Source organism: Carettochelys insculpta, chromosome 31 (genome assembly GCF_033958435.1).
Source record: "Carettochelys insculpta isolate YL-2023 chromosome 31, ASM3395843v1, whole genome shotgun sequence".
Classification (NCBI taxonomy): Eukaryota; Metazoa; Chordata; order Testudines; family Carettochelyidae; genus Carettochelys; species Carettochelys insculpta.
Genome location: NC_134167.1, coordinates 10705670 through 10723857, shown reverse-complemented (window position 1 = coordinate 10723857; position 18188 = coordinate 10705670). Strand labels below are relative to the sequence as shown.

The following is an 18188-nucleotide window of genomic DNA, read 5'->3' as shown; positions in this document are numbered from 1 at the left end:
GCCCTGCACAGAGGGCTAGCGTACATAAGTCTGTGCACTAGGGCAGACCTGAAAACAGGGCTTGAGTTGGACTTCAGGCTGCATAATCCTCTTGCTAGCTCTGTGCACAGGAAAAAGGTCATTGTCCAAGGAAAACAGAGTCTGTACTACCCACATCTGGACCTATGCAAGCTTCAGGCTATTGTTTGGAAAAACCAAATAATATTAAGTACAAGACCAAGGATGAGAGATGGAGAACTTTGTGAGCTCTTAAATCCCTCTGAAATGAAAACATCATCCAGTGTTCTGGAACTAAAATAAGCTGTTGGGGTCTCAGAAATACACACTCTCACAAACAGCTGCAAGGAGACCCGAGTGAGCCAGGCAGGCTCCTTTCTTTTTACCTCCAGCTCCACAGTGTGATGACTTTTCTTTAACGGTTTTACAGTGGGGGCAATTGACCCAGAGTGTTTACAGCAAAGATTTTATCCACTGAGGGCAATGAAAAGGCTTTGATTGGCTTACTTAAACATTTTGTCACATCCTTACAGCTGTCTCCCAATGTGAAGATATGGAATATTGTACAGATGAAACAATACAAAGTTGAGTAACATGGACTGTGAAACCACTGCACTTTTTAAAAAAGGTATCCAAGCTATTGGGCAAATTGGTCCATGACATAGAGCTTCTCCAATGGTCTAGATCAGTGTCAGCAGCCTCCAGCCTGGGTGCCACGGGGGGTACACAAGCCAATTTTCAGCGGCACATGAGGCAGGAACTCAGCCCAGACTGTCCTCCTCTGTGCAGCCAGGAGCTTGCTCAAAGCCATGTTGCCAGTAGATTAACAAAAAAACAGCTAATGCCACCATCCGCCACCTAACCGGTAAAGCTCTGCATCTTAATTAGTTTGTTAATGAAGCTGTTGTAAGCACTATTAGTGACTTTAGAAAGTATCACCAGCACTCAGACTGTACAAAGAGATCAAAAGGTCGAATTTCAGCTCTCCACCTCAGAAAGGTTGTTGACCCTGGCATAGATGATATTTATAAACATAGTGACTTTCCCCATAACCAAAATTCATTACACCTGGAATTCACCCCTATGCAGAGGGCTCTCTATCACTTACCTCCCATTTGAACCCTATTTTGAGTACATAAGTGCCGTGAGACCCTCTGCAGAGAGGTGAATTTCAGCCTATATTCTTATACTGAGGAATTATTCATCTCCTTTGTGCACACTAACTAATGGAACTGACGTATAGAAAAACTATTTAAATTAGTGCAAGGTAAGACATTACCGAGCATGAAGAAGGGAGGCTGGATGACAGCATTGTGTGCTTATGAGTTTAGAACAATTTCCTTACCCTAAAAATTTGATTTATAAGTGAATAACATCTGGAGCTGATTAGATCAGTAGATGGGAAGAACTTTCATTTTAGAGCAGGAAAAATATAAAGCTAGATATTCACTTCTTCATCTGTGACTGATTCACCTTGGCAACAAACGAGGAATTCTCTGCAGAGGCAGAAAGACTAAGTGAGCCCTGAAGTTAGATATAATCAATACAGTGAAAAACATCTAGATTCATCTTGATTCACAATTTCTCAGTTATTAGAAATCTAGATCCTCTACGGGTTCATTCTAGCCCATTCACTGGGCAAATGTAAATACCGACCAATGCCTGGAGATAAATGTTGGAAAGTGATGGCCATAATTGACAGAGTTAATTCTTCCTTTTTTCCTTTGTTTCAAACAGGATTCGTCTGGACCATTGCAGTCACTGTGGGGTCACCCATGCTGTATGTTCAGACTCTGGAGGTAAATGCTAGTCCCCCATTCATGGAAGAGAATGCTCATCTGAAAACTGTTGCCCAGCTGTGGGGAGCCGGGCATCAACCGGCCTGGTCTGGCTCTTGGTTCCCATGAGCGGTGGGGAGCTGGACAGCAGCCATACCAGTCTGGCTCCTGGCTGCTGCGAGAACCTGTGCAGCAGTCACTCCCCCCGCGTGAATATGGGTACTTTGCCTCTTTGTTAAAATAAATTGGGATGCCTTCCTGGTGCACAAAATCCAGGGCTGTCCAAGCCAAAACAGGATGGATGGTCACCCTGAAGGCATCCTCTGCTTCACGCTGATGCCAATGTACAGAAACTAATGAGCTGGCCAAGACTGTTTTAACATTGCCTAGCACTGACCACTTTTTGCATCTTCAAAGTGCTTTACAAGTGTAAACTAATTACACAGCAATTGAAGTACCTGCTTGGAGCTTAGCTTTGTGTGTGCTTGGAGGTTAACTTTGTGTGTGCTCCAAAACATCTCTCTTTCATCAACAAGTTTTTCCAATAAAAGATAACACTTTGCCCACCTTGTTTGTGCTAGGAAAATTAATTTCACAGAGCCAAACACTTATTTAAATACCTTGCTGTCAGTCCCCTTATTTAAAAACAAGCATTACATTTTCCGCCCACTGCCTTTGCTGACAGAAACCAGGATTGACATAAAATATGTGATTAACTCCCATCTCGTCTGCAAAATCAGTTTCGCTGCTGCATTTTGCATTGTTCCCGCGGCCTCTTTAGAAACAGGGTATCCTAGCAATTAGGGACTTCTTCAGCCAAGACACATCAATTTGTGAGGCAGAATCCTAAGTAATAAACCATGCCATTCAATTTTGACTTTACATTGTCATCAAAATATACCAAAGTTCCAGGCCTGGCTGAGTTCTATCTAACTATAATTCTGCAGCAGAAAGAACTGTAAAACCGCAACAGAAATCTGTAGCAGAAACTTCCAAGGTGTGGTATGTATGCAAAATTAAGGAGGGAGCAGGCAGAACTAAGCTGTTGGTGTATTCGAGAGGTGGCGTGCAGGGTATATACCGCAAGACCAACAGCCACCATGGGCTCTGGTCCAAGGTGTGGGGAACCGGCTCTGCCCCCAGAAGGGGTGGGGCTTCATCTGGATGGGGCAGGATGAGGACAGCCAGTTCTCAGCACCACCCAGACTGCAGCACTGGCTCCCCCACAGGGCTCAGAGCGCCATGCATTCCCCTGTGTGGTGCTCCCACACCAATTAGCAGCAGCCAGGAGCCCTGGATCTCTTAGAATCACCAGGTTCTGAGACAACTGCCCCCTTTGCCCAAAGTAGATAACATTAAAAATCAGGGAAGACCGGGGAAGCAAGATTCCTGGGGCTATTCTCTGATTCTTCTTATGACTTTGAGCAAACCATTTGGCCCTGAAAATGATTCAAGGGCTAAAGGATAAAAAACAAAAACAAAAAAATTGTCCAGTAGTAAACTTAAGGTGCTCTATCTGTTAAGTTTATGAACAAGCTTAAGAGCATATTACAGCATATAAGTACCAATGCTTTATGGTTCTTTAGCAGAGAATGGCATACATTAAAACAAGGATCAATGGCTGACAGCTAAACGCAAACAAATTCAAATTAGAACTAAGGCAAGTAATTTTAACAGGGAGTGTGATTAACCATTGGGATGAATGGAAAAGTTTCAGAGAAGGGCAGCCAAGATGATCAAGGGTGTGGAAGGGTTTCTGTATGAGGAGGAGCTAAAAAAATTGAGGCTGCTCAGCTCAGAAAGAAGGCAACAATGTAACAATGTAGGGGAGGGAAGATAAAGGTCTATAAAATCATGAATGGTGCAGAGAAAATGAATAGGGAAATGTTGTTTAATCCTTCATGTAAACACAAGAACTAGTGTTACTCGATTAAATTAATCTTAACAAGATTTATCTGCCAAAGCAAACCTCTGTGATTGAATACAAGGAGATTTCACAGCAGGACACAATTTCTCCGGACTTCTGGATGAAGGCTTCCACCCTAGTCTGACTGTAGCTTCCATCAGAGACTAAAATGGAGATATAATTGCACAAGAAACACTTCTTCACATAATGCACAGTTAACTTGTGGAACTCACACCCAGGGGACAGTGTGTTGGGAAAAAAAGCATGACTTTGTTCAGAAAAGAATTGGACAAGGTAAGGGATGATGACTCCATCAATAACAACAAGAAGTCCTGTGGCACCTTATAGACTAAAAGATTTTTTGGAGCATAAGCTTTGGTGGGCAAAGACATGCATGAGATCTGACAAAGTGGGTCTTTGCCCACCAAAGTCTATGCTCCAAAATATCTGCTATTGTATAAAGTGCCACAGGATTTCCTGTTGTTCTTGAAGATACAGACTAACATGGCTACTTCTCTGATACTTGACTCCATCAATGGCTATCAGCCATCATGGTCAGGGATATAACCTCCAGGAGACCATAAACTTCTAGTTGTCAGAAACCATCAAAACAAAAAGCAGTCAAGTAGCAGTTTAAAGACTAACAAAATAATTTATTAGGTGAGCTTCCGTGGGACAGACCCACTTCTTCAGACTGGTCTGTCTCACAAAAGCTCACCTAAGAAATTAAAGTGCTACTTGACTGCATTTTGTTTTGATAGTGTATAGACTAGCACGGCTTTCTCTCTGTTACTTGCCAGAAACCAGGAGGAGAAGATAAGGGTGGATTTCTACTACTCACCTACCCCTGTATATTCCCCGTGAAGCTCTAATACTGGTCACTGCCTGAGAAATGATACTAGGCTATTGGGCTGTCCCCATATGGCAGTTCCTATGTAAAAGGATATTATAGAAAAAACAAAAACATAGAAAACATAAAAAAACCCAAAAAAATCCATGTTTTAAATCTTGATGTTTCTGGTTTAGGTTCAACTTTGACGGAGTTGTTCCATCTACCTATCCACCAAGGCCGGGGTTTCTTACTGCTGCCCATCAACATGATAGCTGAGCATCTTCCTCATCAAATCCATCAAAATAGCAAAGTCCTTAGCTGACTACATGGAGTCCCTGACATACCTCCCTTCCTGGCCTTTTGTTACTTTTGTACAGGTTGAACCTCTCTAATGCAGAACTCCTGCATCGGGCAACATCCGTACTCTGGCATGATTGTAGTGAGCCAGATGTCCATTTAACATGGGTGTGGCCCACTTTCCTGTCATCGCATAAAGTTTGTTTCCAGCCACCAGTCCTGGCTCTCAGTGTTCTGTGCTGTTATTTAGCTGTAATTTACCCTAAATGTCTTCTGTGAGCCCAGTAACCAGTGAAAGTGTTGGTAGTGCTGCTTGACGATACTGACCTCCTGTGGTCCAGCAAATTCTCCCATTTGGCACTAGCCAGATCCCCAGGGTGCTGGACTTGAGAGATTTAACCTGTATTTGATTCATTTCCTCCTTTATTTATTTATTATCAGTGTTGTGTCACTCTTGTTCACATTGGATTTTTATTTTCTCTGCCTTCCCTCTGTGGTGGATCTCTTATAAATCTCTGAAATTGTATCTTTCTCCATCTTCCCCCTTAGGTGAAATATGACTTTCTCTATAACCTCAATCATGTCTGCTGTTTGGAGTCCTGGCACAGCATTGAGATGCGCCGAGCATATGCAATCTTTATCCTGGTGGCCTTGTTTCTGGTCCCGCTCACAGCCATGCTGTTGCTCTACTCTAGGATTGGATACGAGCTGTGGATCAAGAAACGGATCGGAGACTCTTCTGTGCTGAACACACTAAGTCGCCACGAAATGGCTAAAATAACAAGGTGGGTAACAGCCTTTCCTGCTGGATTTAAAAGGCAAAGAGGCATCGGTCCTAATGGGTGACCAGAGGAGAAGAATCACAGCTTATGCACACAAGAAGCAATGGGCTTAAAATGCAGCAAGAGAGGTTTAGGTTGGACATTGGGAAAACATTCCTAATTGTCAGGGTGGTTAAACGCTTGCATAAATTGCCTCAGGAGGTTGTTGAATCTCCATCACTGGAGATATTTAAGAGCAGGTTAGATAAACATCTATTAGGGATGGTTCAGATGGTGCTTGGTCCTGCTATGATGGCAGAGGACTGGACTCGATGACCTCCAAAGGTGTTTTCCAGTTCTGGTGTTCTGTGATTCTATGTGAGAAAAGGTGGGCCATGTTCCAAGTGCTTAGAAGAAAGGACTTATCATATAGACTCATGGGTCCTTTTAATTGTTTTGCTGACGCCTGTTTGTAGAACCGTGGGCAAGTAGTGTAGGACTGATCCAATACTCCATGAAGTCAATCAGAACTTTTCTATTGACTTGGGTAAGTGCTGGATCAGGCCTTTCTGTGGTTCAGCCTCTCCAACTGTTGAATAGGCCTGACTCTTCACTCCCATGCCTGTTGGGAAGCTGCAACCAAAGAATGTTCCGCAGAATTTTGGCTGAAGTTTGGACCACCCAAGTGAGATTCTTTCACGAGGTCAGATTCCCATTCCCACCCTTTCTCAAGAGACCTACCGAGTGAGGTACAGATCCACCATAAGGTACCCCTGGGGAAACACAAGTAGAAGCAAAGAGCTGTTGGAGGAAGAGAGGGAAGGCGGTAGAGAAGAAGGTTGGAGCCTCTCAAGATGGAAGCACCCAGAGCCTAGAAGCCCTCTTCAGAGTCAGCAATTCTGATAAGGCCTGTCACAGGGTGAACTCACCACCACAGTACTTCCTGCTAGCTGGACTGGGAATTATTTCAATCTCCAGCATGACGCCTCCAGCATGACCCAATACTGTGGGCCCTCTGCAGCCTCAGCTGAGCCCCCCATCTGAAGAACAAGCTACAGTCCTTAATGGCCACTCTGGTACATGTCTAGAAGTGGTACAAAGGGGAAGGGGAGGGACTCAGACCTGCCCACTATTCTGGGGTCCCGGCAGCAACCTTGTCCTGCCTTTCTCCTCTCTCCCTTCACTGCCCTACTTCCTGGACCACTTCCCCTATGACTTCTTGCACCTTTCTGGCCTCTGTGTTAGGGCCAGCAATCTGGCAGGTGTCATGTTGGAGCCGCCCCCTAGCTCCCCGTAGCCCACCCAGCACTGCTCTTTCTCAGGTGGTGGAACACAATGGGAACTGACCAGCTATGCTGGAGCAGCTCCTTATATGCAGGGATGCTCCAACAAACTGCCCTCTGATTGGCTGCTTGAAAGCGTAGCAGGTGTGAATAATGATCATAAAGGGATGGTGATGTGGTCAGAATTTTTGCCATATTCAGGGTAGCTGATAGTGTCTCCCAGCACCTGGGCAAGGGGTCAGGAGGTGGGCTTCACACTCCCAGATGGGGCAGAGCTGGGACAGCTGCCCCTCCGCACTGCCCAAATCATGCTCCCCCCAGAACCATCCAGGGCATACTGCCCAGGACTCCATAGCCTGCTGCACAGAGCTTCAGCAGCAATTTTAAGGGCTCAGGGCTCTGGTGACTGCCAAAGTAGCAGTGGTGGCCCTTTGAATCATCAGGCCCTGGGCAGTTGCCCTCTCCACCTCTTCCCGTCAGCAGGATTTGACCCATGGCCAATCTACTTCAGAATTCTGACTCGGACAGTGGCCATTGTTAACTGCTTCAGAGGCCTTGTGGCAGTGAGTTCCACAGCTTAATTTTGCACCGTGTGGGAAAATAATGTTTCCTTTTATCCATTTGCGAGGGGAGGTTGTTCTTCTTTATTTGCCATCTTTCAGTTTCTTTCACCATCCTCTTGTCCTTCTCCAAGGCAGGCGAAAGTTTTAGAGCGAATGCTTTTTACCCTCCTAGTGAGTAAATGCAACAAGCCTATTTCTCTCAGTAGTGATGATCTGGGCCTGAATTTCTGCTTGCCTCCTGCTGGAAATGTCTCTTTGTCAGCTCTCACTCTCTGTCTCAAATGGCTCCCTCTAGGAAGAAGAAACGAGCTGTCATGATGATGGTGATTGTCGTGCTGTTCTTCGCTGCATGCTGGGCACCTTTTCACGTTGTTCACATGTTGTTTGAATACAGTGAGTGGAGCTACTTTGAGCCGATAAAAGACTGTGGATGTGTATGGATGTGAAAGAGAATGCCTAAAATTCCCCAAGTGACCAATAAAAATGAAGTAAGAGACATCCCTGAGAGAGAGTAGCTCTGCTGCCATTGCAGACTTGTCCATTCACAGCCATGCTAATTAGCTTTTCTAGCCATTCTTCTTAAATTCATTGTTTAAGCCCCTTGATTATTCCATTATTGGACTTAGCTCTCGTCTGTTTGTCCATATCGTTCTGATAACACATTGCCCAGAACCAAGTGCAGTACTGCAGTCATTGGAGATGTTAGCCATACAAGCTGTACCCACGGAAACTGACCAGTTTAACTATTGTAGAATAAACTGCTTTGCAAAAACTATTTCAGAGTAACTCCCTAGAAGGACACTCTATTTTGGAATCACTTCATTCCAGTGCATTTCCAGGGAGAACTAATTATTCTGGAATAAAATCCCTTTAGGCTCAAGAGAAGCAGCAGTCAAGTCCACGTATAGAATCATGACTGCTGGAGGGATGGGAAGAACCACTTATGAAGCCTCGATCGAGGCCGCATTCCAGGTTAGAGCTAAACTGTGTGGACTGAGGGGTCTCCCTGACTCCAAACATATGGCCTGGATAGCGGTAGCTAACTGCTTGTGTTGGAGCCGAAAGCTTGGCGATATAGTTGTGAATGTGGTTTGGTGACGAAGCCTCAAGACAGACCTTCTTGGGCACAGAGCCCATTCAAGTGGAAGACTTGGGAATTTCTGAGCAAGGAAACTGCCAACTGTTCTTTGTTGCTAATGTTTCCAAGAAGGAAGGACTTTGTGCACATTTTTTGTGGCTACACAAGGTGACACCAAGAGTAGACCTGACTTGGGGTAGCAATTTTTTATCCTAATGGAAACTATCCTGCAAGGTCCTGAACTTTAGTTACCATGTAGGGCCAGAAGGAAAACACCGAATTGAGTAGAATGATTGATCCCTTTGTATGTTAAATAGAAACAGAGAGGGAGCCATGCTAGTCTATACACTATCAAAACAAAAAGCAGTCAAGTAGCACTTTAAAGACTCGCAAAATAATTTATTGGGCGAGCTTTCGTGGGACAGACCTCACTTCTTCAGACCATAGCCATACCAGAACAGACTCAATATTTAAGGAACCGAGAACCAAAAACAGTAATCAAGGAGGACAAATCAGAAAAAAAATCAAAGGTGAGCAAAATATTGAGTCTGTTCTGGTCTGGCTATGGTCTGAAGAAGTGGGTCCGTCCCACGAAAGCTCACCTAATAAATTATTTTGCTAGTCTTTAAAGTGCTACTTGACTGCTTTTTGTTTTGATCCCTTTGTGTTCACCTGGCATACACCCTTGAGGGCAGCCAAAGGCTGCCACTGTCTTGGAATGACCCATATTGTTTCTTGTGTTTAGACCTGAGTTTGAATCGAAAACCTAATTCCAAATATTCTTGCACTCTGTGGGTGGGCTGAAACCTAAATTGTTTTACCAGTGTCCTAGTTTCTATCAAATCAGATCCAAATTTTACAGCCTGGGTCTAACATCAGTTATTTCAGGAAGGAGCTCTTCAGACTGACCTTTTTGCTCTCTTAAAAATAAAAGAAAATCACTGCCATGGCTAAGGACCAAGTACACCAGCTCACTCTTATATTTTAGCTTCTCAGCAGGAATTCAGCATAATTATTGAATGGAGTAGATGAACGAATGATCCTTTTTACTCTCAGATTCACCATTATATATCCAAAGTTAACCCTCTCCCCGCCTGCAATCAGCAGAGTTATTTTGGGTTTCTGCTGACAAGAATGAAAGCTGAATTTGGCCCATATTGGCACGTCAGTGAAAGCAGTCCGTCACAGAACAATGAGCCAGATGGTATAAATTCATTCAAGACAACAGAGCTATGCCAGGAGAGGAGGAAGTGATATTAGCAAAGCTTGTCTTCCAGCGCATGCAGCTGAGTTCTGCTTTCCTCTCCCTTTAGCATGTTGCATGTTATAAAAGAGAGACTCAGCTAGCAAAAAAAAAGCATCCTTCCCTCAGTGCAAACAGCATGTCTTGCACTGGTTAGTGCAATGTGCGCACAAAAGGGTCTGCAAAATGCTGCCAGCTCAGCCAGTTCCCACACCACCACGCCTGCATGGTCAGAATGCCAGCTGACAGCTTTTGTTATACAAGGGACATTCAGATTCGTAAAGGGAGCCTGTCTCCATATGCAAAAATGTATTCCGGTACAGTAGTCTTGGGTGGCAAGGCAGTGATGGTGGGGTGGAGGGTGTTGTTCAGGTTGAACTTCTCTCATCTTGTACCCCTGGGACTTGACTGGTGCCGGATGAGAGACTTTGCTGAATCACAGGAGGTCAATATTGTCTAGCACATTACCAACAATTCCACTGCGTACTGGGCTCTTAGAAGATGTTTAGGGGGTAAATTACAGCTAAATAACAGCACAGAACACTGAGAGCCAGGACTCGTGGTTGTAAACTATGGGATCATGGGAAATTTGGCCACACCCATAAGTGATCATCCAGCGAACTAAAATTATTCTGAATTACGTCTGTTGCTGGATGAGAGAGTTCCAGATTAGAGAGGTTCAACCTGTAACAGTAACTATGCTTGCAATACAGGGTGGAAGCTTAGGAGTCTCCTGCATGCTAACATTGATTCTGCTACCGATTCACTACATAGCCCTGGTCAAGTTCTGCAACGTCTCTGCTTCAATTTCCCCAAGTGTAATATTATAATAATATTATCCTTGTGTGATCAAGATGCTGTTGAGACAAGCAAGGGTGAAATTAACGCTATGCGTATAGACAGACCAATCGTATTTTGAGGGATTGAATAGGAGTTCAGTAGGGCACAGGCAGTGGTGCTGACAGCCACTGCGGGCCCCAGGGCAAGATGGGAGGGGTGCCCAGCTCTGCACCCTGGGAAGGGGAGGAGCCAAGAGCAGAAGGGACAGGACCCAGAGCAGTCAGCTCTCAGCGCTGCCCAGACAGCACTGGGACCCCTCCACTCCTTCACAGCCATGGACAGCTGGAGCAGCGCCCCAAAGGGACCTGGGGGCAACAGCTCTTTTTGCCTCCACACCCCCATTTGCAGGCCTGTGCATAGATCTTAGGTGGGCTCTCGACAGTCCTGCCATAAACACTCCCCAGAAATTCTGTTTGCGGAATAAGGGGTCTTCTGGAAGGGAGGTTTCCTTCCCAGGGAACCCCGTCTACATGGCATGTGTTGCTTCTCGAAGGGGCTCTTCTGGAAGTGAGCTCTCGTGGGAATAGGCAACTGAGGTGAAAGATATTTTAATCCATGCCTCATGTGCATCTTCCACTGCACCCATTGCCATGCCCCTTCCGGGGGCGGGGAGGAGTATAGACGTGGCCAAGTAGTTTTCCAGAGGGACACCAGTGACTTGTACTTGAGTATTCACTCTCCCCCACCCCGCCAGATCAGCTGCACATTTACTCAAGTAAATTTTGGGGTACTTTTCCCACTTCTGCATGTAACCTAAGCCCCATCCTGGGCTGATGCCTGGGGCTTTGGTACGCCAAGGAATCTAAGCCAACCCTAACAATTCCATTAAAATGTGGTTGGGACCCACTTGGGGGGTCCTCCCCTGCAGTTTCGGAACAGCTATTCTAATCCATTCCCTTCCTCCCCAGATAACCTGGAGGAAAGCTACGACGACGTCACTGTAAAGATCATTGTCGCCATCGTGCAGGCCGTCGGGTTCTTTAACTCCTTCAACAACCCCGTGGTCTACACCTTCATGAATGAGAACTTCAAGAAGAGCTTCCTGGCTATTCTCTTCTGCTGCTTCTGGAGCCCCGAGCCAGCTGACAAGCAGGAGAACCAGCATCTGGAAAGGGCCAAAATGGGCCCCTCAAACTTTGGTGTCAGGAAGGAGGGCAGAAGCTTGCACAGCCACCTGAGTGCAGAGACCCTGGAGCTGAGACTCTGTGAGCAGGTGCCATCTTCAAAGCTGGAGTCTGCGCATTCGGTGGCGGTTGTTACCTACCCCCTGGCGAGTGCCCATAAGGAGGTGCTGCCCAATGGACAGTCAGCATGATTGCTATTGATGCCAAACACGTGTGGCCCAAAATAACTTCGCTATAAGGGGCAGCATCTTGTTCAATGAGAACGTGCTCCAGTGAATGCTTGATTTTTTTCCAGTGTTCTGTTTAGTCCTTGGTTTCCATATTCCATTCTAATTTCCAGACGTCCAACTCTCCATCTCAAATGCAACCTGTGGAACATGGAACCAGGTCTGGATGGGTTTCAGAGGAAAAAAGGCTGCCAGTTTACCAAATGGATGGGGAGGGAGAGAGATGGAATGTTCCTTCTTTAATTATTATTTTATTTATCTCCTCTCTTGAGCTCATGGTTCCATCCAGTTCTGAAGAAATCAAGCTAAGAATGGTTGGACCCATAAGGTTCTAAGTACCCTTGGCTGCTTGTCTCTAGCAGCCATTGAAGGTGCTTTGTGCCTAGCTGGATCAGATCACACCCCTTAGGAAATTAGAAACTGAAAATGCATGAACTATGGAAACCTCGATGTAGGAATCATCTGCTCTGGCCTGACTCACAGATATGGGGGTGGAAGTTAAATAGCACGTTCTGTGCACAGATCCTCTTTCATGGACTTTGCTCAAGAGTCCGTGCTGCTAACAGCTGCCTGAGCTGACAAACAGAGTTGCATCCCATGAGCCTGTGGCAGCTCTCACACAGACCTGCCACCAATGTCTGCAGCTGGGCAGGAGATGGCTTCTCTCGCCTGGTGTTTCCCAAAGTGTGATACGTGTATCACTGATGGTATGCGAAAGGATTTCAAGGGGTACGCAGCAGAAAATAAATTATGAAAAATCAGGAGATAGGCACTGAGATGTCATTGGGAAAGGGGTTATACCCAAAGTCCCAAAGGGGTTATGCAAATGTTTTGAGTTTGGGAAACACTGCTCTAGCCACTGAGTGTTTTCAAGATTTTTGAAGTTCATTTCCATCCAAATAAGGACAAAAAGTCAAAATCTCCAAAATGTTCACCTATCAAAACTGTTAAAAATCTAATCAGTTTGGGGCTGTTGAAATATTCTGTTGATCATTTTTTTCTAGCACTATACAGATCCTCTTTGAGCATGAAAATGAAAATATCCCTGGTCCAAACCAACCATTCTGAAAAAAACAATTTACAAATGTTTTGAAATGGTAGATTCCTCTGATGCAACTCTTTTCCGGGCACTGCTTCAGATTGGATGCAAGTTTCTTCGGCTAAAAATTCCTGACTATCTCTTCAGCTAGTCTGTAGTGAAGTTGACTTGACTTAAGACATTGACTTCAGTGAAGTTACTCCTGTTTGACACTGGGATGAAAGCACGTTGCAGACCCATAATTCTGAATGCCCGTGAGGTTGTTCTGAAATAACAGGGAATCACCCACTTGCCTGCACATCGTGCTTATGAGCAAACACAGACATTCTTTGCATGTCAAGAGGAAAAGGCTGTTTTATAGGGCAAGCCACTGTTGTAGTGCATATTACTGCTGTCCTGGCCAGCACACTCTAAAGTCAATGAAGAACCTGTCTAGCAATGCTATGTTGTAATTACTGCATTGGTTTGAAGTCTGTTGAGATATTTTCCTTCCTGTGAAAATTCACTACCCTCCGTGTCTCTTACTGTTGTAAAACCTTTTCTTCCTAATGAAAAGGGGAAACGTCCATTGGAAATGTTACATGGGACTATCTTCTGACAGAATTCTACACACTGGTGAGGTTTTCTTTTTTGGTTAGGCCAGTTGCTTTCCTGGGTTCTGTGTCTGTTATGTTTGGAGAATAAAGTGTTGACTCAGAGCAGTCGTCATGTAGACTGTTTCCTGGGTAGAGCTCAGAGTACATTACAGAGGTGTGTCAGTATAATTTATCCAATGTCACAGTTGGAGGCAGTGTTCCCCTCAGCTGAGCATTTGGGCAGCAGTCCAAGAGAGATTCACGTGCCACCCAGCTGATTAGCAGAGAGCCCACAGTGGGCAGCATGTGTTTCTATTGGTGGTGCACACCCCGGCATGCCTTGGTGCACACAAAATGTATTCTATCCCGGGATGGAGAAAACGAGAGAGAACCCTACTCAGTAGAGTTGGTGCTGAATGTTTTTGATCACATCTGTCCCTGGTTGTGGGAGGTGAGAACTGGAAGAATCTGTCTCTTGCTATACAAATTACAGTACAGTGACTTAGCGTCCCTTGATCCCATTCCCACATCACCTCTCCCTTGGTCTTTCACTGCACACTCTCACAGCCTTTAGAGCTGTTTGGAGTTACTGGGCCACACCACTGGCTGGGGAAAGGCATTTATGAATCAGTGGAGCTACACCAGTGGAGGATCAGTCTTCACATTTCTTTCAGGAAAAATCAAAAGGTTGTGGAACCAAAGGGGAGCAAAAGTGGAGTCTGCAGTAAGAGAAAAGTGAATGGGGGGCTTAAGAGGCTCTCCTGAGGAGGAAAACAACAGTCTTACACGGCAAGCTTCCAACAAGAATATTTTTATGTGTATCCTGTTTTGTATGCCATTAGCACGGCAACAAGTGAAAGCAGACCTCGAGGAAGACCAATGGTGACAAAAAAGAATGGAGACAGAACAAAATGAGGATGTATTGTTTAAAAAAAAAAAAAGAAAGAGAGAGAGTGGAACAAAGGGTGGGGGACCAAAGTAGAAGAGGAAAATGAATAGAGAAAGTAAGAGAGCACTCACCTAACTCTAAGGTTAGTCATTTTTTGTATTCTGTTTACTGGTGCTTCTGAGAGACCTAAATCTTAGGCTTGCAGGACAGACTTTATTCTCCGTTCACTGCCAAGCTTTCTTTTTCTTTGTGTTTGGGCAAGACGGGTGCCAAAGAGTTGATCATGACCCCTGCGTCTGGTTTTACCCTCTCTCAAGAGGCTTTCCCAGCCCAGACTGGTGTCAGCAGCTTGAAAAACTACACTGCTGCTGGTGACACTAATTGGTCTTTGTGTTGGCACCCTGGAAAATAGATCTACTTGCTCGTGCTATGGTGGAAGGCCCTGGGAAGCCAAGCTTGAGGCAGATCACCAGTTTGCACTTCTGCTCCCGGTTGTCTGGAGAAAGAGAAGATTCAGGGTACAAACACGCTGTGATAAAAGACTTGTAGCTCAGCTGTGGCTGGCCTGACTCAGCTGACTGGGTCAGGCCGCAGGGCTATACAAACACAGTGACTTGGGAGCTCCGGTTGCATTCCAAGCATCTTCCCCATTACAGCATCTCAGAATCCAGGCTCCAGTCTGAGCCCACATAGCCATGCTGCGCTTTTAGAACCCCAAGCCCTGGACCCCAGTCAGCTGATCCCCATCAGCTACAGATCTTTTAGTCAGCATACACATACCCTTTGTCCCCAGGACCTTCGAGAAGAGGTGGAAAAAGTACCCAAAAAGTTACCCAAGTAAAGTGCGACTGCTTGGGTGGGGGTGTACTGAAGTACAAGTTACCAGTGTCACATCTAGATTGTATTCCAGTATCCAGAAGTGAAACCAGCTGCATTTTTACTCAAGCAACTTTTGGGATACAGTAAACCCCTGAGATACGCATATGTGTCTTGGGTTAAGGTGACTGCTGCCCCTGTCAGAGGTGGCAGCCTAACTCTTGCCACCCGTGATAAGAGCGGTTTCCCGCTGCTGTTGGGGGTGGCAGCTGAGAGTCAAGCAGCCATCCCTGACAGGAGTGGGAAAACTGCTCCTGTCAGGGGCAGCAGCCTGACTTTTGGCTGCCGCCCTGACAAGAGTGGTTTCCCAATCCCTAGAGTGGTGGGGAGACGGGAACGAGGCAGCAACACAACTCAGCACTTTCACCAGCAGCGTTCTGCCTCTCAGCCATGAGGCATAATGCTGCTGTCGACAGATTCTGTCAACAAAAAAGCTGCGCGGACCCTCTGGGGGTCTTCTCTCAACAGACCAGGCATCCAGAACAATGGGCAGCCCTGTCTGCTGCACTTCCAGGTGCCTGTTTTGTCGGGAGAGCAACTGGGCAGCCCGGTTGCTCTGTCGACAGAGTGGAGCGCTCTTCCGATTGGCTTTTGCATGTGGCCGCACTCTGTCGACAGAAGTTTTCTCAGGAAATCGCTTCCCATAGTGACTTCTGTCAACAGATTGCTATAGTATAACTGTAACCATTGTGAATTATTCCTCTGCCCCCTCCCTTCACCAGCCAGGAGTGAGAGACATGAACAGAAGTCATGTACTTTCCCCTCGCTCCCTGACAGGGGAACAGGGAGAAGATCAAACAGCATCCTACTACACATGGCTGCTGCCCACCATGCCTTCCTGAAATGGTGCTCTCCCCTGTGAGAATGGGCAAACATTGCAAAATAGAATTTGCATCTCTTGCTTTAGGGGCCGCTGCTCACAGAATTGCTCACTGTAATTCCACTGAAGTCAAGGGGGTTATCGTCATCTGAGAGGAGCATTTCAGCCATGACACAGCTCCTTTGGTGAGTGATCACTGCATCAGGAAAAAGACAACCTGGAGGAACAGGCGTCTGACTCCCTGTCAGCTGCAGTGTCAGCTTCCCACTGTGCAGCCTGCCAGCTTGTACAGAAAACATTCTCTATACCTGCCGGGGAACAAAAAGACCTACTCAACTCTAGTGCTGGCAGCAGCTGCTGTAAACTAAAGTATAAACAAACTCCTGGAGCTCTGTGCTGCCAATCAGTCCCCTTCACAAAGTGAATTATTTTCCACAGGCAGCAAAGTGTCTGCAAAAGCTAATTCATTGTTACATTGAGCCAACTCAGTCCCCCACTGATTTTCCCAGTTTCATCACCATAGGTTGAAATCACTCCTGGACAAAAAGCCAGCACAAGGCCAATGAAATCCCACTTAAACCCTCCTAAGTGGCCTTAAGTGGTGCATTGGCTTTGTACTGGCCCTCTGGACAGTGTGAATTTCACCATGCATGCTTCAGTGACATGCAGGTCAAAATGACCCAGCACAGTAATCGGCACTACAGAAACATTACAGAAAGCAGTCCTTTTATACTATCAAAACAAAAAAGCAGTCAAGTAGCACTTTAAAGACTAACAAAATAATTTATTAGCTCACCTAATAAATTATTTTATTAGTCTTCAAAGTGCTACTTGACTGCTTTTTTGTTTTGATAGTACATAGACTAGCACAGCTTCTTCTCCTTTTATAAGATCCTAAAGGTGATGTATTTTTATATTACATATCCCCAGGCATGGAAAAGAATGGAGGAGGAGCAGGGGGTTACACTAGATGACTTCCTGAGGCCTCTTCCCATCCTAATCTTCTACGGTTGTATGCTGGAGGCATCCAGATATCATAAGTTTCAGAGGGGTAGCTGTGTTAGTCTGTAGCGTCACAAATAACAAACTCCTGTGGCACCTTACAGAGTAACACATTTATTAGATTATCTTTATTTCCCTACCAATGTGGGATGAAGTCTGTTCCCTTTTGGTCTTTAATCCTTTTCCTCGGGAGGGAATTACCCTTATCCTCAGGCCCACCAATGGGAGCTGGGGGAGCAAGGGGATAGTTGCACATGGGCCCAGCCTGGAGCTCTGGCTGCTGCTGCTGCTAATTTGGCAGCAGCGGCAGTCAGATCTCCAGACGCCTTTCAAGTGCTGCAGCAGCATTGCTCCATCGTTCTGTGCGGCTCTAGGGGAGGCAGCACCACAGGCCAGGCTGCAGTAAGGGCTGACTGCCCTAGGCCCCACTCTTTCTTTGTCCCTGCCCCTGCTGGGAGGCAGAGCTGAGCCACCTCGCACCTTGGCCATAGACTCTGCAGTGGCTGTTGGCCCAACTGCTGACCCTACAATGATCATCAGGAGAGTTTTCTTCAGTAGCCACTATTCTTCTCATTCAAAAACTAAATCTCTCATTGTACAGACATTGCATAGGATGGTGGGCAGCCTGTGGAACAGGTAGTAATGACAGTACCTGAGTTATGACCAGCCGAGTGAAGTGAGGTCCTAAACCTCACTGTGATAAGATCTTTCTGCTTGTCAGCAATGCAATAAAATCACAGTGATTATTTCCAAAAATATTTTTTCTCTCTGCTGTTTCCGTTTAAGAGCTTTGAGGAAGTGGTGAATGCCCTGCCATACGGCCTTCCTGAAAGGACTCTCTTTCCATTACGTTGACATTTTCACCTGCTCCTTGTCCATTCTTTGTGGTTAATAGCAGCCTCTTGCAGCACTAATACAATGGATTGACCTTTCAAGGCTGCAAAATGAGCCACCAGGAGTTTGAAAACCTGAAAAAGACAACAGCACATTGTGACTGTTGACTTTGGATCCTTTTCAGTGGCTTTTGTCTGTTTCACTGCTTTGAGGACACTGTGTCA

The 18188-nt window shown here is 45.7% G+C and overlaps 1 protein-coding gene across 1 annotated transcript in view; it reads left to right on the top strand.

Annotated features, from left to right (window-relative positions):
* The window catches only part of LOC142004279 (pyroglutamylated RF-amide peptide receptor-like), a 72839-nt gene extending 60946 nt beyond the window's left edge, over positions 1-11893 (top strand). The window contains exons 3-6 of the mRNA XM_074981816.1: positions 1735-1796; positions 5360-5595; positions 7713-7810; positions 11487-11893. Coding sequence (XP_074837917.1) covers positions 1735-1796; positions 5360-5595; positions 7713-7810; positions 11487-11893 — 803 coding nt within the window. The remainder of the gene's footprint in view (positions 1-1734; positions 1797-5359; positions 5596-7712; positions 7811-11486) is intronic.
* Positions 11894-18188: the final 6295 nt, after the last annotated feature.